Source organism: Carassius carassius, chromosome 6 (genome assembly GCF_963082965.1).
Source record: "Carassius carassius chromosome 6, fCarCar2.1, whole genome shotgun sequence".
In the NCBI taxonomy this organism is placed as follows: Eukaryota; Metazoa; Chordata; class Actinopteri; order Cypriniformes; family Cyprinidae; genus Carassius; species Carassius carassius.
The window spans coordinates 22,731,458-22,746,826 of record NC_081760.1 but is presented as its reverse complement, the minus strand read 5'-3'; the positions used below and the strand labels follow the sequence as shown (position 1 = coordinate 22,746,826).

Sequence of the window (15,369 nt, the reverse complement as noted above, 5' to 3'; positions counted from 1 at the left end):
CATGTTTTTCTGTTTATCGATTATCATATTAAACATAATAATAAACAAGTTAAACCAGTGGTTCTTAACCAGTGGGCCTTAAAATGCTAAAAACAAAAAATCTTTATTTCCCCTTTATCTGTTTTCAAACTGTTTATTGAAGAACCACTGTATTAAACATGTTTTCTGACAAACAATCTGTGTTCCGTTTACCGTCTCTATAGGTACAGTCTATTGAAGCTAAGCTGGACTCTTTGCTGGACATCTACCGGCAGGTTCTGCAAAAGGGTTCTTCTTCTGCCCTCACTCTCTCCTCTCTTCCTCCTTTTGGGTTGGAGGAGACCTCCGACTATCAGAGTACCATCTTCAGTAAGGATCTCTCTTGCTCCTCCCAGGTCAGCCAACCCATCTGTGGTAATCACCCCAGAGCCCTCCAACTAATATTAGCCCCCAAAGAACTCAACCTCAACCAGAACAACTCCACAGCATCATCTCCTGGGCTCAATCCGGTCTCTGCCTCACCTTTTAACCCATTAACCTTCCAGGTTCCTTCAACCCCATCCTTGGAGTGTCCATCAGCACAAGGGAGTCCTTCTCAAATCCTCAGCGCCAGCAGTTTTCACTCTTCTGCAGGCCACTTTCCCTGTGTCCGTCAACCACCTCCTCATCTTCCATCGCCGGCCTTGTCAAAACTTTCTACTGTTCCTCCACAAACAGGCCACGTTCGCAGCATGGGACCCTCTAGGTCAGACCCCAACGACTACTCCAAATCCTGCTTCACAGAAGCTGGGATAGACTTTGGGCTTAACTCTAGTATTAGCTGCAAGCTTCAACAAAAAAACAGACCCAGTGCTAAAGAGGACAGTTCTTGGAGGAGACATATAAGCATGGATGCAGAGATGGACCCTCTTGCTCCACTCTCTCCTCTTGCCTCAATTCAAGGCCAGTGCAGTGGGGATGGAGGACTGGGAAAGTCCCTCTCTGTACAGGACCTCATGCATCCTGCTCTGGAAGGTCTTGGTGTGAACATACATTCTAGTCAGACTAGTTTCTCCACCAGTGTAAGCAGCAGCCAGGACTCCTCAGCTGGGGGCATTGAGATGGGATTAGGGGCCTGGGGAGAAGCTGATCTCTTCATCAGCGATAGAGACCTTGAGATCTCAAATAAGAGACATTCTCAAGGGTTCAACTTTCTCTCCCAGCCCCCCATTGATGCATCCTATTCCTCTGAGCTGCTTAGGACAAGTAATACAGCTGGTGCTAGTCACAACCTAGCAAGTGGACATAGCCCCAATACGGGCAGCAATGAGACTATGAACAAGCCACATGTTCGACTAAAATAACGCAATATCTAATGTGTTAGAAACTCTTAGAAACCACCTCTGATGGAATTAAACTTTGATATGAAAGCTTATTTTAAATTGGATTTTGTATTTTTATGAGGGCAAAGCAAATTTAGATAATTTTTTATGTGTTCTATTAGATTGGTTTATTTGAAAAAAATGATTACGATTTCATAAAGGCCACCGTACATGACATATCATTGCATGCATTGTTCTTTTACAAATGTAATGTAAGATTGAAAAAAAGTCAAATAGAATGTGGTAGATTAATAATCAAATTGTTGAAATGATCAAAGAGATGGCATGAACTATTCATTGGTCTGCATGAACACTGCATGCCTAAAGTCTCATTACAAAAAGACTCATCAACCTGATATTCATAACATGACAAAAATATAAAAAAAAGTGTCAGACCATAAGACAGTAGAAGACTTTCTGAATTCATCATATTGTATTGAAAGGGTCATTTACTTTTATGTAAAAAAGTGCCAGACACTTTGGAGGAAAATTGTGTTTTGATAAAGCAGATTAAATGTTAAGAGGCGCACTTCATGGTTTCTGTACTACATCAGTTGATGATTATTTTTTTTTGTCTTTTTTAAGCTCCGATTACAAAGCAACCACATTTTACACAGCCAACTTAAAATCTTTTTTTTTTTAAATATACAGTACATTATTATACAATATACATTATAAATAATATTTATGACATATATTTTATTAAAATGTATTTTATTATTGTTAATCATACTTAATTATAATTGCAAATAATAATAATTTTTTTTTTTATTATGTAATGTTTTGTAGTTAATTGTTTTTAGTCAATTTAATATGGTTGGCATGTGTACCAGCACTGAATATTGGTGTCAGAGCTGTCAAATATCTGATTTAAATACAAGAGCCTACTACCTACACTCATCAAAGATGTTGTCTTCTTGTTATTTCTTTGTCTAGTCATTTAGAAGCAGACATCAGAGTTCAGATGTATTTTATTTTTGGTTATGAACCGACATACATTAGATAATGGAGAATCATATTCCCGTTAAAGTACGTGAGTGCAAGTGCAAACAAGATGGCTCATGCTTGTTCAGAGCGCTGTCAGGGTAGACAGTAAAGTGCGCTAGCTACTGTAGCTTCATGCACACAGAAAAGGACACTGAACTTCAATTATAAAGTTATGTCACAACACATCAAACTAACATAACAGACTAACATAAAATCTCATACCTATTGAACTAGAACAGTTCGCAACTATTGCAGGCAAGGTTACATTAGCAATGTTAACAAGAGGGCTTAGATATTCGACACAAGCTACATGATAGCTAGAGGCAGAACTGCTTAAAGTGCTCATAACAATTTAACAATAGAACAAATCCCACAACAAAGACTTCAAATTCGAACAGAACATAAAATTAAACAAATATACGTATCACAATCGTAATCATTGTCAAGCAGGCACCAGTTTTACTTTTCCTTCTTCTGCATTTGCGATGCATTGTGATAATTAACCAAGCTTTATTTATGGAGTTGAGAAGAGGAGGGATGGTGTGGCTGACCCAAGTGTTCGCAGCCCAGCACAACATTCATTTGCTCTTCTGGGCCTTTTGGGCAGATTTAGTGACTTTCCCAGAGGTTGAGGTCTTCTTCTCCACCCCCTTGATGACGCCCACTGCTACGGTTTGGCGCATGTCACGCACTGCAAAGCGACCTGGGAAATGAAGATCATCAGAAAAACAGAGCTTAGTTATTATTATAAATCAAGGGTCTTTCATCTTTTTAAGGCCAAAAACAGATATGGTGGACAGAGAGATACCAAGAAACACCCTGGCATAAAATTGATTGTTCCATTTTAAGTCCTTTGTACTATAACAATAATAATCTACCATATTCATGTATTTATATACACTTTAATAATGTATTTATGTATGTGTACAGTGTATATTTTGCACTGGAAACTCTTGGGGAATGCCTCTGCATGGCCGCATCCTGAAGCACATGTGAAATCAGTCTAATAGAGTGGTGAGACATCACGGGTACGATGACGTAGTGACCAGGAAGCTTAAAAACGAACCCTGTGTAAACAACGTTAGCTTCTGCTCTTCAGCAAACACTCGGTGTTGTGTATGTCAGTGCACAAATGAATCAGTCAATATGCAAGACAGCAAAGAGAATGACACATTTCAGGTTGTGTGTTGCTCCCTGCTACTGCTACATCATGGGTGGGGATACACACGCTCCTGCATTGCCTGTCTGGGAACAGAGCATGCATGTGCAGCTCTCAAGGTAGCTGACTGTGTGGATTGTGCAGTCTCCGTTCCGCTTCTGCCTGGCATTCTTTGAGGAGAGTGCTCAGGCTCATGGTCCTCACAGCTCAGGTCCCTCGACTGCTAATACTTAGGTCATGGAGATCGCAGATGTGGCGCTTTCATTATACAGTGCCCTCAGTGGGCTGGTCTGTCAGCCCTGCCACCTCCTTTGCTTCAGGGCACAGCGGTCTCCAGCGAGCACACCTCCCAATCTCCGCCCAGAAACGAAGCGGTCCTGGGAGGTTTGCATCCTCCAGTGATTATACCAGAACAGCCAGACTGTGTTTGCCATTTGTCATTCACTTCAGGGTACCGAGTCGGTTGTTTTGGCAACACCAGAGTCAGGTCTCGAGAGGCTGGTTCCCTTAGTAGACATTTTGGCAGCTTGGAGATGCCTGCCATACATGTCTCATTGGGTCCTGCAGACAGTGGAAAGAGGCTACAGAATCCAGCTCAGTTCTCATCTGCCTCCATTCAATTGGGTCACACTTACTGTGGTATGCCCCAAGCAGGCTCTGGTGATGGAACATGAAAGTTGCTACCTTCTTGAGAAAGGAGGCTATAGACTGCATGCCTCCCTTCAAGAGGGAGTCTGGTTTTTACAGCCAATACTTCTTGGTTCCAAAGAAAGATGGGGGTTGCGTCCTATCATAGATCTGCGCCAACTCAACTGTTCTGTCCAGATGTTCAGATTAGAGGTCTGCATGGGCTTTAAATTGAAGCCTGAACCCTTTTTTATTTTTCACAACAAACAGCCAATTTTTTTTTAAATCCTGTATTTCACTATTGCAGGCAATGGTCAGTAAACAAATACATGTAAAGACACAGGTTCATTAAGGCAATCCATTTCACAAGGCAAAAGAAAAAAAAAAACACTTACCAGTTATAAAAGTTTATGAACATAAGTTGCAGCGGTGATATAAATTCTGCCGAGCTTTTGAATGGTTGTATACGACAAGACGATAATTCTTCCACCGTGCAAATTAAGGTCATTCTCTGATATCTGTGTGCAACAGTGTCCGTGCATCTATGAAAGCAGCATAGACAACTGCATATAGTTTTAGTTTAGCTACAAACCTGAGCCCGACCCAAATTCGAAGCTATTCAATAAACATTAACCCCAACCCGAGGGGCAACCCATTTTGCAACCCTTAGTAATGTAGAAAAAGCTTTGGTTCCTGTTTCAGGGACCTGATTTGGGTGCCCTGTGTTGTTGTGTAACATTTACGAGAAACACATCCCTCATGGGTTGGGGAGCAATCATGAGTGGTCTCTCAGCACAGGAACTACGGGAAGGCCATCACCTCTCTAGGCACATAAATTGTCTGGAGATGCTGGCAGTGTTTCGGTCTCTGAAGCACTTCCTCCCAGACCTCAGAGGTCATCAAGTGATTGTCCACTCAAACAACACTTCGGTGGTCTTGTATATAAACCAACCGGGGAATGACCCATAAGAGAAGAAGACATTGAATAAAGTATCTATTGTTTTCTTTGCATATGAAAAGTATTCTTGTAGCGTCATAACATTGTGAACCACTGATGTCACATGGACTATTTTACTGATGTCCTTACTATGTGTCTAGGCCATTAAACATTTCAGTTGCGTTGCTGTCAATGCAGGGTCAGAAAGCTTTCGGATTTCATCAAAAATTTCTTAACTTGTGTTCTGAAGATGAACAAAGGTCTTAAAGGTTTGAAACAACATGAGGGAGGGGCAGCTGTGGCCTAATGGTAAGAGAACCAGACTAGTTACCAGAAGGTTGCTGGTTCAAGTCTTGGTGCTGGCAGGAGTTGTAGGTGGGGGGCAGTGAATGAACAGCGCTTTCTTCCACCCTCAATACCCATGGCTGAAGTGCCCTTTAGCAAGGAACTGAACCACCAGTTGCTCCCCGGGCGCTGGATCTATAGATGCCCACTGCTCCGGGTGTGTGTTCAATTCCAAGTATGGGTTACCGTACTTGGCAAATGTCACGACTTTCAACTTTAATGACAGAATTGTCATTTTTGGGTGAACTATCCCTTTAAGCAAATATTATTTATTATTTTATGCCCACCACAGAAAGTTCATTGCACTGAAAATGAAGGCATGTTTACAGTAGAACTGAATTTGGTAATAAAGTCAAGCTTTTTATTTAAAAGATACTAAAGGAATCCATAACTTTAAATCCAAATTAAGATATGACCCTTACCAAGAGGAGGATACTCAGAGAAACTCTCCACACACATGGGTTTGCCTGGTATCATATCTACAATAGCAGCATCCCCAGACTTCAGGGACTTGGGATTGTCTTCCAGCTTCTTCCCAGAGCGACGGTCAATCTTCTCCTTTAACTCGGCAAACTTACAGGCAATGTGAGCAGTGTGGCAGTCCAACACGGGGGCATAACCAGCACTGATCTGACCAGGATGGTTCAGAATGATCACCTGACCAGAGCAGAGGTCAAAATATAATTTTGAATTGTATAAAACCGGTTAATTTAGATGTTACCATTATTCAGATAATATAAATAGTAGATCATGGGTTGTGTCAGAAGGCTTTACAACATTCTAAAACACCAAATTTAGACTTTTACCTGTGCGGTGAAACTTGCTGCCTCCTGTGGGGGATCGTTCTTGCTGTCACCTGCAACATTCCCACGCCGGATATCTTTGACTGAGACATTCTTCACATTAAATCCCACATTATCACCTGGAAAAGCTTCAGATAGAGCCTCATGATGCATCTCCACAGATTTCACCTCCGTGGTCACATTCACGGGGGCAAATGTCACAACTAGGCCAGGTTTCAGAATGCCTGTTTCAACCCGTCCCACAGGCACAGTACCAATTCCTAAATAGTAACAGAAAGAGCACAGAGGTAAAAAATATATCATTTACTAAATATCAGGATTGTCTTTGTAATCTCAGTTATTTTATCTCTTAAAATACCATGGACACCTGTAAGTCATTTGTAGGTCACACACCTTTACAAGAAAATTATTAGTTATACTGTACACATAATTTTGAAATTCATTTCAAATGGGTTTCTTATTGAGACCCCTCTCAGTTTGGGTGTCCTCATACCTCCAATCTTGTAGACGTCCTGCAGTGGGAGGCGGAGGGGTTTGTCAGTGGGGCGGGTTGGAGGCTGAATGGCATCCAGAGCTTCCAAGAGAGTCGTCCCAGAGACACTCCCATCCTTACGAGTGATCTTCCAGCCTTTGAACCAGGTCATCTACAAAGAAAGCATATTATTATAGCCAATATATGTAACAGTCTGGAAGGTTTGGGATGTTTAGAAAAAAAAATTGGAAAGAAATGAATGTAAAGGAATTTGTAATAAAAAATAAAATAAAGTATCAAAGTTTTCCATTAAAATATGAAACAGCAAAACTAATTTCAACATATATATATAGTCCTGAATGCAAAGCAAATAATAATAGACATATTTAATCTCTACAAATAACATAAATCTAATAAATAAGAGTTTGGCTTGTAAAAAGCTAAATTATGATCTTTAAATATCTAGAATTATTGAGTCTATTAATAATCTGAAATATATAAACTTGTAGTTAATGACACTAACGTTTGGGCTGGCCTCCAGCATGTTATCTCCATTCCATCCGGAGATTGGAACAAATGCCACTGTATCGGGGTTGTAGCCGATTTTCTTGATATAAGTGCTGACTTCTTTCACAATCTCCTCATAGCGCTTCTGGCTGTAATTAGGTTCGGTAGAGTCCATCTTGTTGACACCCACAATCAGCTGTTTGACACCCAGTGTGTATGCCAGCAAAGCATGCTCTCGTGTTTGGCCATTCTTTGAGATACCAGCCTCAAATTCTCCAACGCCAGCTGCCACAATCAACACAGCACAGTCTGCCTGTATCGAAAGAAATTAAATGTTTAAGATTATGAAAATACTTTAATGAATAAAGAGCAACTTTCTGATTGGCTTTGTTATGTTATTACAATACATACAAACCTGTGAGGTGCCAGTGATCATGTTCTTGATAAAGTCTCGGTGTCCTGGAGCATCAATGATGGTGACATAATATTTGCTGGTCTCAAACTTCCACAGAGAGATATCGATGGTGATGCCTCGCTCTCTCTCAGCTTTTAACTTGTCAAGCACCCACGCGTACTTAAAAGAGCCTTTTCCCATCTATGAAAAGTTGAGAAAATGTTTTCTGTTTAGAGAAATATCTTCAACTTAATTTCTTAAATGAGTGGCCCATTACATAAGATTATGCAACAATTATTTTCAGTCCTCCAATTTGATTGGCTAAGCAGCGTTCCAACAATATTGATATTTAGTGTTACAGCACAGCTATAGATATATTAAAAGTTTGATACCACTTTAGTAGGTGAAGAAAAAATACTTACACAACATATATAAAATATATTATATATAGAAAAATATAACATTAACCGGACAAAATTAGCTAAGAAAGAAGCTATTTATGTCAATGTTTTTTTTCCATTTAATTAAAGTCAATTGAAACGTTCCTCAAAATATATAATTTTTTGTTCCACAGAAGAAATAAAGTTAACCAGGGGGTGATTAAATGATGACAGAATATAAATATTTGGGTGAATTATTCTTTTAAAGGAATAATTTATCCAAAACTAAACATTTGCTCAACTTCAGGCCATCTAATATATAGATGCGCTTGTTTCTTTAGAAATTTAGCATTACATCACATGCTGAATGAATGGGTACCATCAGAATGAGAATGGCCTGAGGGTGAGTACATTCTCCGAAATTGTTTGGGTGAACAGTTACTTTATGTTATTAACTTGCTTTATAGAATCATTTATAAAGTAAAATGGCACTCACAATCTGTGATTTGTGCTGATTTTGAGTAGCTCAGCACTCGTGCTTGTTTGATATCGCTTATGTAGGTTAACTTTCACACAGTGGGCCTCTTTTACAGTTTTTTCTGAATGCTTAAGCGCTAATCGTAATTCTTGTAGCACAATTTCTAAAACTATTAATATGTATAGCAAAACCACTCACTGAGTTTGCAAAACTAAAAGCACAAACACTGCTTTGCACTCAGTTTGCAATTTTGTAACACACACTATGCAAAACTGTAGGCACAATTCACTGCACAACACTCTTTTTGCAGAACTTTAAACACAACTCACTGCTTACACTCAAATACCAAATTTCCAACACACTCCTAGCAAAATTATACACATGTATGGCTATCATTAACACTATTTTGCCAACTGTCTGGCACACTTTCACATGTGAAAACTGTTTTAGATAATTAGTTCACTTTGCAATCAGCCTAAGCACTATAAATAAGCCACAGGTAAGCTGTCTGTGTGGAGTACAATGGAAGGAGCAGTAAGATTGAGAAGAGTGAGAAATAGAGGAGCCCGAGGGAGAGGACGTGGAGGTGAAGAAGCGAGAGGGTTAGAGGAAGTTAGAGGAAGAGGACAAGGAGGAGCAAGAAGAGGACGAGGAGGGGAAAGAGGAAGGTTAAGAAGAGTAAGAAATAGAATAACTGATGACATCAGAGCTACAATAGTGGACCATGTCATCAACCATGGGAAGACCCTGAGGGAAGCTGGCCAACGGGTTCAGCCTAATTTGAGCCACTACACTGTGGCAAGCATCATTAGGACATTTCGAAATGAGAATCTTTGTACTTTGTAGCACTGCCATACTCTAATGAGAAACACAACAGTAGCCTACCATACATGCAAAAATACTGAAATTGTTACTTTACAGAATTGCTAGACGTCCAGATGTTGGGGGCAGAGGAAGAATGTTCACTCCGGAGCAAGAGACCGATATAGTGAACATGGTGATTGCCAATAATGCAATAAGACTGCGCGAAATACAGCAGCGCATAATTGATAATGACATCATCTTTCAAAATATACAGTGTAAGCATTTCTGCACTAAGTCGTGTACTTGCGCGCCACAGAATAAGAATGAAGCAAATTTACAGAGTTCCTTTCGAGAGAAACATAGAACGTGTAAAGCAACTGCGATATGACTATGTGCAGGTAAGCTATAGTTTCATTGGTTCTGAATTTGGAAGTGCATACTGTAGTGCTGTGCATGGGCCTGATGTGTTGCATTAGTTTTGTCTTGTCCAGAGAGTGATGGAACTAGAAGCAGATGCCATGGGTCATGAGCTACTTTTTGTAGATGAGGCCGGTTTTAACCTCAGTAAAACCAGGAGACGTGGCAGGAGCATTACTGGACACCGTGCCATCATCAATGTCCCAGGACAACGTGGTGGTAACATAACCATGTGTGCAGCTATAAGCCAAAATGGTGTTGTTCACCATCATGCAACCATAGGCCCATACAACACTGCACACATTATTGCATTCCTGGACACCTTACATGACATGCTCACTGTTCAGAGACCAGAGCATACCCGATATGTCATCATATGGGACAATGTTAGTTTCCATAGGGCTGCTTTGGTCCGCAACTGGTTTACAGACCACCCATCCTTCATGGCACTCAACCTCCCTCCATACTCTCCATTCTTAAATCCCATCGAGGAGTTCTTCTCTGCCTGGCGCTGGAAAGTGTACGACCGTCATCCTTATCAACAGGTAGCCCTTTTACAGGCAACGGAGGAGGCATGTGGAGATATTGACCAGGCATCATGTCAGGCCTGGATACGGCATTCAAGGAGATATTTTCCCCGGTGCCTTGGACTGGAGGATATCGCATGCGATGTGGACCCAGAAAGACGACATGATGTAGGCTGATTGTCTTTTTTTTTTCTTTTTTTTTTGTTAAATTACTATTTTGTGTTCTGACTTTGTCTTGGTTTTGATGAGTGTGAATAAACACCAATACTTGAAGTTTGGATCCTTGTATGTTTACATGACACTATGACAAAAGTATGACCTCAAATTGACATCTGTACACAGAGAAAGCAAAAGCCAGATGTGTTTTGTATTCATACCATCAGTGTGTAGTTGGCACATTGTGTGCTTAGAATATGATGGCTTGTGTGAAACGAAAACATAATTTTTACGAAGGTGTGAAGAGTTAATCTAGCTGTGTTCGCTTTTGCAAGAGAACTACAATGTTTCAATAATTGGGTGAAAGGTTTTTTTTTTGTGTGTAGAGTTTTGCAAAAATAGCCAATAGTTACAAAAAATGTGCTTAAGCAATCCTAATTTTTTTTTATAATTTTATGCATTAATAATAACACTGCAACAAATTGTTGCTAAATCTCTTTGGTCTTGCATATTTGGACTGCTATACCTCTGCAGCTTCCTTCTCAAACTTTTCAATGGTCCTCTTGTCGATGCCTCCACACTTGTAAATGAGGTGGCCGGTGGTAGTGGACTTCCCTGAATCCACATGGCCAATGACCACGATGTTGATATGAAGCTTCTCCTTACCCATCACTGGGCTCTCATTGGGTTACAGTCAGCCTACCACATGAAAAAGGAGACTAAATAATTCATGATACAAATAAGTTATTTATAGTCGAATTGAGCTCAAATGTACAGCAACAACCATATAATAATAGCTCAGTGTAGTTCAAAATTTTCAGATCTTCGTAATTCAGTTTGTTTACAACATGTCAAATCAATTTTGATTAAATTGACTAGCAGTTTCACTGACATGCTCATATGATACCTCATCACTACAGTAGATAATAAATCGCTGTATGGATGTAGTTCAAAATAATGATGGTTATATAAATGTGGAATTCGAAAGGAATCTAGTGTGGAGAGTTTTAAAAAGCCATATACGTTTTTAGTAAAGCAAAGACCTCTAAAAATATTTACAGAATATAAATGACAAAATCCAGCAATTTTTATTAATAAATGTTTTAAATAATAGGTTACTATTGGTCTAAATTAGTTTAATTCGTGCGATGTATCTGCTAATGTCACAGTATCTTTGAACGATCCCCGGTTGTTTTGTTTTTTGTTTGTTTTGTTTTTTCAGCGTTGTCTGGGTAACAATAAAGCATAACGTGCTTGTATGCGGCAAAACTTGACACAGCCTGCAGCCTAAATAAAACGACAAAATATTTTATTATTGTATTATATTTAAGTATTTTTTCCCATATATGATGCATTTCAATAATAATCGACAATCATTCCGTAATTACCTCATACTGAACAAATATGACATGGTTAGGCCTATGTAATTATGTCATGATCAGTCTATGGTCATGATGCATGCACATTATGAACAGATGCCACATCATGAAAAGCCTGTGTGGCCTGATGCATGCCTGAAATGACTGAATGCATGAAAGATGGCATTGGATAATAAAACAACATATCTAAATGTTGTTTCCACAACAGCCCCTATCAGTTTAATCAGCGCCATGTTCTGTAGCCTATTATATCCTGGGAATAAACTCAGATACCGCACATCACGCAATCGCAATCCCCAATAAACCATCCGACCTCTTTAGCCCTACCGGCAAGTCCTTAAGATGCGAAACTGTGCACAGAACAAGCAGAGAGGGTGTGTTTTTCAGGTGTCCAACCTTGGAGAGAGGCGCCTGTAGTCCAGGGCAGCAGGAGCAAGAGTCGCGAGTCGCTTCTCTGTTGTATCAGATACTGGTGCCTGGGTGCTGCTGATGTCGTCGTGTCGAAGAATGTTTCTAACCGGTCCACCAGAGGGAGCTATCGTGTAAGAAATGTGCATAACCATAGCTCATGCATACCGTCTCGTACCATTTTAGACTTTTAGAAATGATGCTTTTTTATGCGGTGTTTCTTCGACTTTTATTACATGAAGGTCATATTAAAACTGTTGTAGAAACGTTTAACCAGGACTCCATCATACATGTTTTTCTTACATTTCAAATGGCTTTTAAAGTGACAGTAATGCAAATTCTGTCATCATTTTATCTACTCACCCTCAAGTTGTTCCAAACCAGCATAAGCTTCTTTCTTCTGTTGAGTATGAAAATGTTTGTAACCAAACAGTTGATTGTCAGGTTTGGAAAAACTTCAGAGTGAGTAAATAAGGACAGTATTTTCATTTTTGGCTTAACTAAGAATAGAATTTATTGTTTAATTTTGTCAGTTCTCCAGACTTTCAATCTTAAAATATGAAAATAAATCATCTGAAATCAATCTGAAATATTATAGACAAAGATAACATACATCATAAAATATAATGATCATAAACTATTACAATATTTATTGTATGAGAATTATCTATTTTAAACAAATTGCAAATGTGACCCTGGACCACAAAACAAGTCATAAGGCTAATTTTTTTCAAAATTGATCTATATGAATAAACTTTCCATTGATGTATGGTTTGTTAGGATCGGACAATATTTGACCGCGATACATCTATTTGAAAATCTGGAATCTGAGGGTGCAACAAAATCTAAATATTGAGAAAACTGCCATTAAAATTGTCCAAATGAAGTTCTTAGCAATGAATATTAATAATCAAAAATAAAGTTTTGATATATTTAAAAATATTTCCATATAACATGATCTTTACTTTATGTCCTAATGATTTCTGGCATAAAAGAAAAATCTATAATTTTTTACCCATATTTCTACCCAAATTTTACCCATTTTGTTGTCATTTCCACCACTTTTTGGCACTAATAACAAATTCTACATTTTACGTATTTAATGAGGAGATATAAGCATGGTAAATATTGCAATAATTCATATAACAGCTGAAATAACTTCATTTTAATGATCATATCCACATTCTGGCAGAAACTTGCTTGAGACCCAATATATTATGATCCTGAATTCTGTTACTTGTATGAATGTTCATAATCTTTCTCTGAAGATGGCTGACACTGCAGGTGCTTTATGGCAAAATTAATGTTACATATGTCCAAAATTTGTTTTTAAGAAAAAAAAAGTTTCATATTGAAGGGTTTTTTCTTTGTAAGAATCTTCTTACTATCTCCTAAAAACGTTACTTATACACTATATGTGGAAATATTATCTTTATCAAACCCTCTTGATCAATTCTTATATATTGTAACATTTAAACTGACAACAAGACCATGTATTTCCTTCAATCACTGAAATCAAAAAAAAAAAAAGTTGAATCCTCTACTTCTTGTTGGACAGTGTTTTCTCTACTTCCTGTTGGCTTTCTGTAGCAAATTGTAGCTCCGTGTAGCTGTTTTTATTTTATTTTTTTCTCTAGAATCTTTATCTTACTATCACTCTCTGTTTTTTAAAGTGGTAAAATATAACTTAATTCACACCATATTTCTGATATTATCGATCAATCTTATCAGATTAACTTTGATCGTTCACTTTTATTTTATTTCCGTGAGTGCAGTACACCTGCAAAGCGTTAGCACTCGTTAGCTTGTCATTAGCGTTTTCATTCGAACCTATCGCTGTTTTCTTTTCTCCTCTCCCTCGCTCCAGTTTTTCACAAGTTCATCAAACAACCGCAGTAAGAATTTTCATCAAGCATGGTGAGTAATGGCTTCTCCTATCATTGTTTCTTGCACCTCTTGCCACATGTACAGTTTATCTATCTCTGTCGCTGATGAGAGATTCACATGTGATAAATGTAGGGAAATAGTTAGGCTGACAGAAAAGATTTCAGAATTAGAGACACGCATCCAAACTTTAATTGAGGACAGTAAAAATGTTAGGGCTCTAGATACGGCTTTGGATGCGTCTAGCTCAGGGATTCCTGTACATTGTTCGGTTCCGGAAACAGAGCCCCAGCAGCAGGGCAACTGGGTGACGGTGAGGCAGCGTAGTCGTGGGTCAAAACACCGCTCTTCTGTTCCGATCAAAACATTAAACAGGTTCTCCCCACTCAGTGATGCACCCACTGAGAAACCTGATGAAAGTGCTCTAGTTATTGGTGATTCTATTGTACGGAACGTGAATATAGAGACACCAGCCACCATAGTCAAATGTTTACCGGGAGCCAGAGCGCCTGACATCTTGGCAAAATTAAAAGTGCTGGCTAATGCTAAACGTAAATACAGTAAGATTGTTATTCATGCCGGCGCTAATGATGTTCGACTTCGCCAGTCGGAGATCACTAAAAATAACATTAAAGAGGTGTGTGAACTTGCAAGCACGATGTCAGACACTGTAATATGCTCTGGTCCCCTCCCTGCTTACCGTGGTGATGAGATGCATAGCAGATTGTCATCACTCAATGGCTGGATGTCTAAGTGGTGCCCACAGAATAACATAGGTTTCAAAGACAATTGGACGAGCTTTTGGGGCAGACCTGACCTGTTTAAAAGAGATGGTCTTCATCCCTCCTGGGGTGGCGCCACTCTTCTCTCTAGAAATATGGCAAATAGTCTTAGTGTTTATACTTGACTAACTGGGGCCCAGGTCAGGAAGCAGACAGACTGGCTAAACCGACCGTCTGCTAGCTGCCTCCCGTCACAGAGGTCAGTTAATTCTCAGCACATAGAGACTCTTTCACCTAGATATCACACTATAGAGACTGTGTCTGTTCCCCGAACTAGAAAATACAAAAAACGTCCAAACCAAGTTAAGATTAACAATTTAATTGAGGTTCAACAAATAAAAAACAGAAGCAATATGGATAAACAAATGATAAAGCTTGGCTTATTGAATATCAGATCCCTTTCTACGAAAACACTTTTTGTAAATAATATGATCACTGATCATAATATAGATGTACTCTGTTTGACAGAAACATGGCTAAAACCTGATGATTACATTATTTTAAATGAGTCCACCCCCCAAGATTACTGTTATAAACATGAGCCACGTCTAAAAGGCAAAGGTGGAGGTGTTGCTTCAATTTA

At 39.1% G+C, this 15,369-nt stretch overlaps 2 protein-coding genes across 3 annotated transcripts in view; one reads left to right on the top strand and one right to left on the bottom strand.

The window, feature by feature from the left end:
* Positions 1 to 1,885, top strand: part of LOC132142507 (potassium voltage-gated channel subfamily KQT member 5-like) — a 110,591-nt gene extending 108,706 nt beyond the window's left edge. Inside the window, exons 14-15 of one of the 2 annotated variants that reach the window (XM_059552425.1) lie at positions 204 to 374; positions 525 to 1,885. In XM_059552425.1, the coding sequence (XP_059408408.1) occupies positions 204 to 374; positions 525 to 1,322 (969 nt within the window). In that variant the 3' untranslated portion in view covers positions 1,323 to 1,885. Of the gene's footprint in view, positions 1 to 203 lie in introns of both variants that reach the window. The other variant, XM_059552424.1, reaches the window with a different exon arrangement.
* Positions 1,886 to 2,293: 408 nt separating this feature from the next.
* Positions 2,294 to 12,228, bottom strand: LOC132142508 (elongation factor 1-alpha 1-like). Its single transcript, XM_059552426.1, has 8 exons — positions 12,109 to 12,228; positions 10,860 to 11,032; positions 7,593 to 7,772; positions 7,194 to 7,490; positions 6,692 to 6,842; positions 6,202 to 6,458; positions 5,818 to 6,052; positions 2,294 to 3,030 (listed from the first exon to the last, which is right to left on the bottom strand). Exons 2-8 carry the CDS (start codon positions 11,001 to 11,003, stop codon positions 2,906 to 2,908), a joined length of 1,389 nt encoding a protein of 462 aa, XP_059408409.1. The 5' UTR covers positions 11,004 to 11,032; positions 12,109 to 12,228; the 3' UTR covers positions 2,294 to 2,905.
* Between the last annotated feature and the right edge of the window lie 3,141 nt (positions 12,229 to 15,369).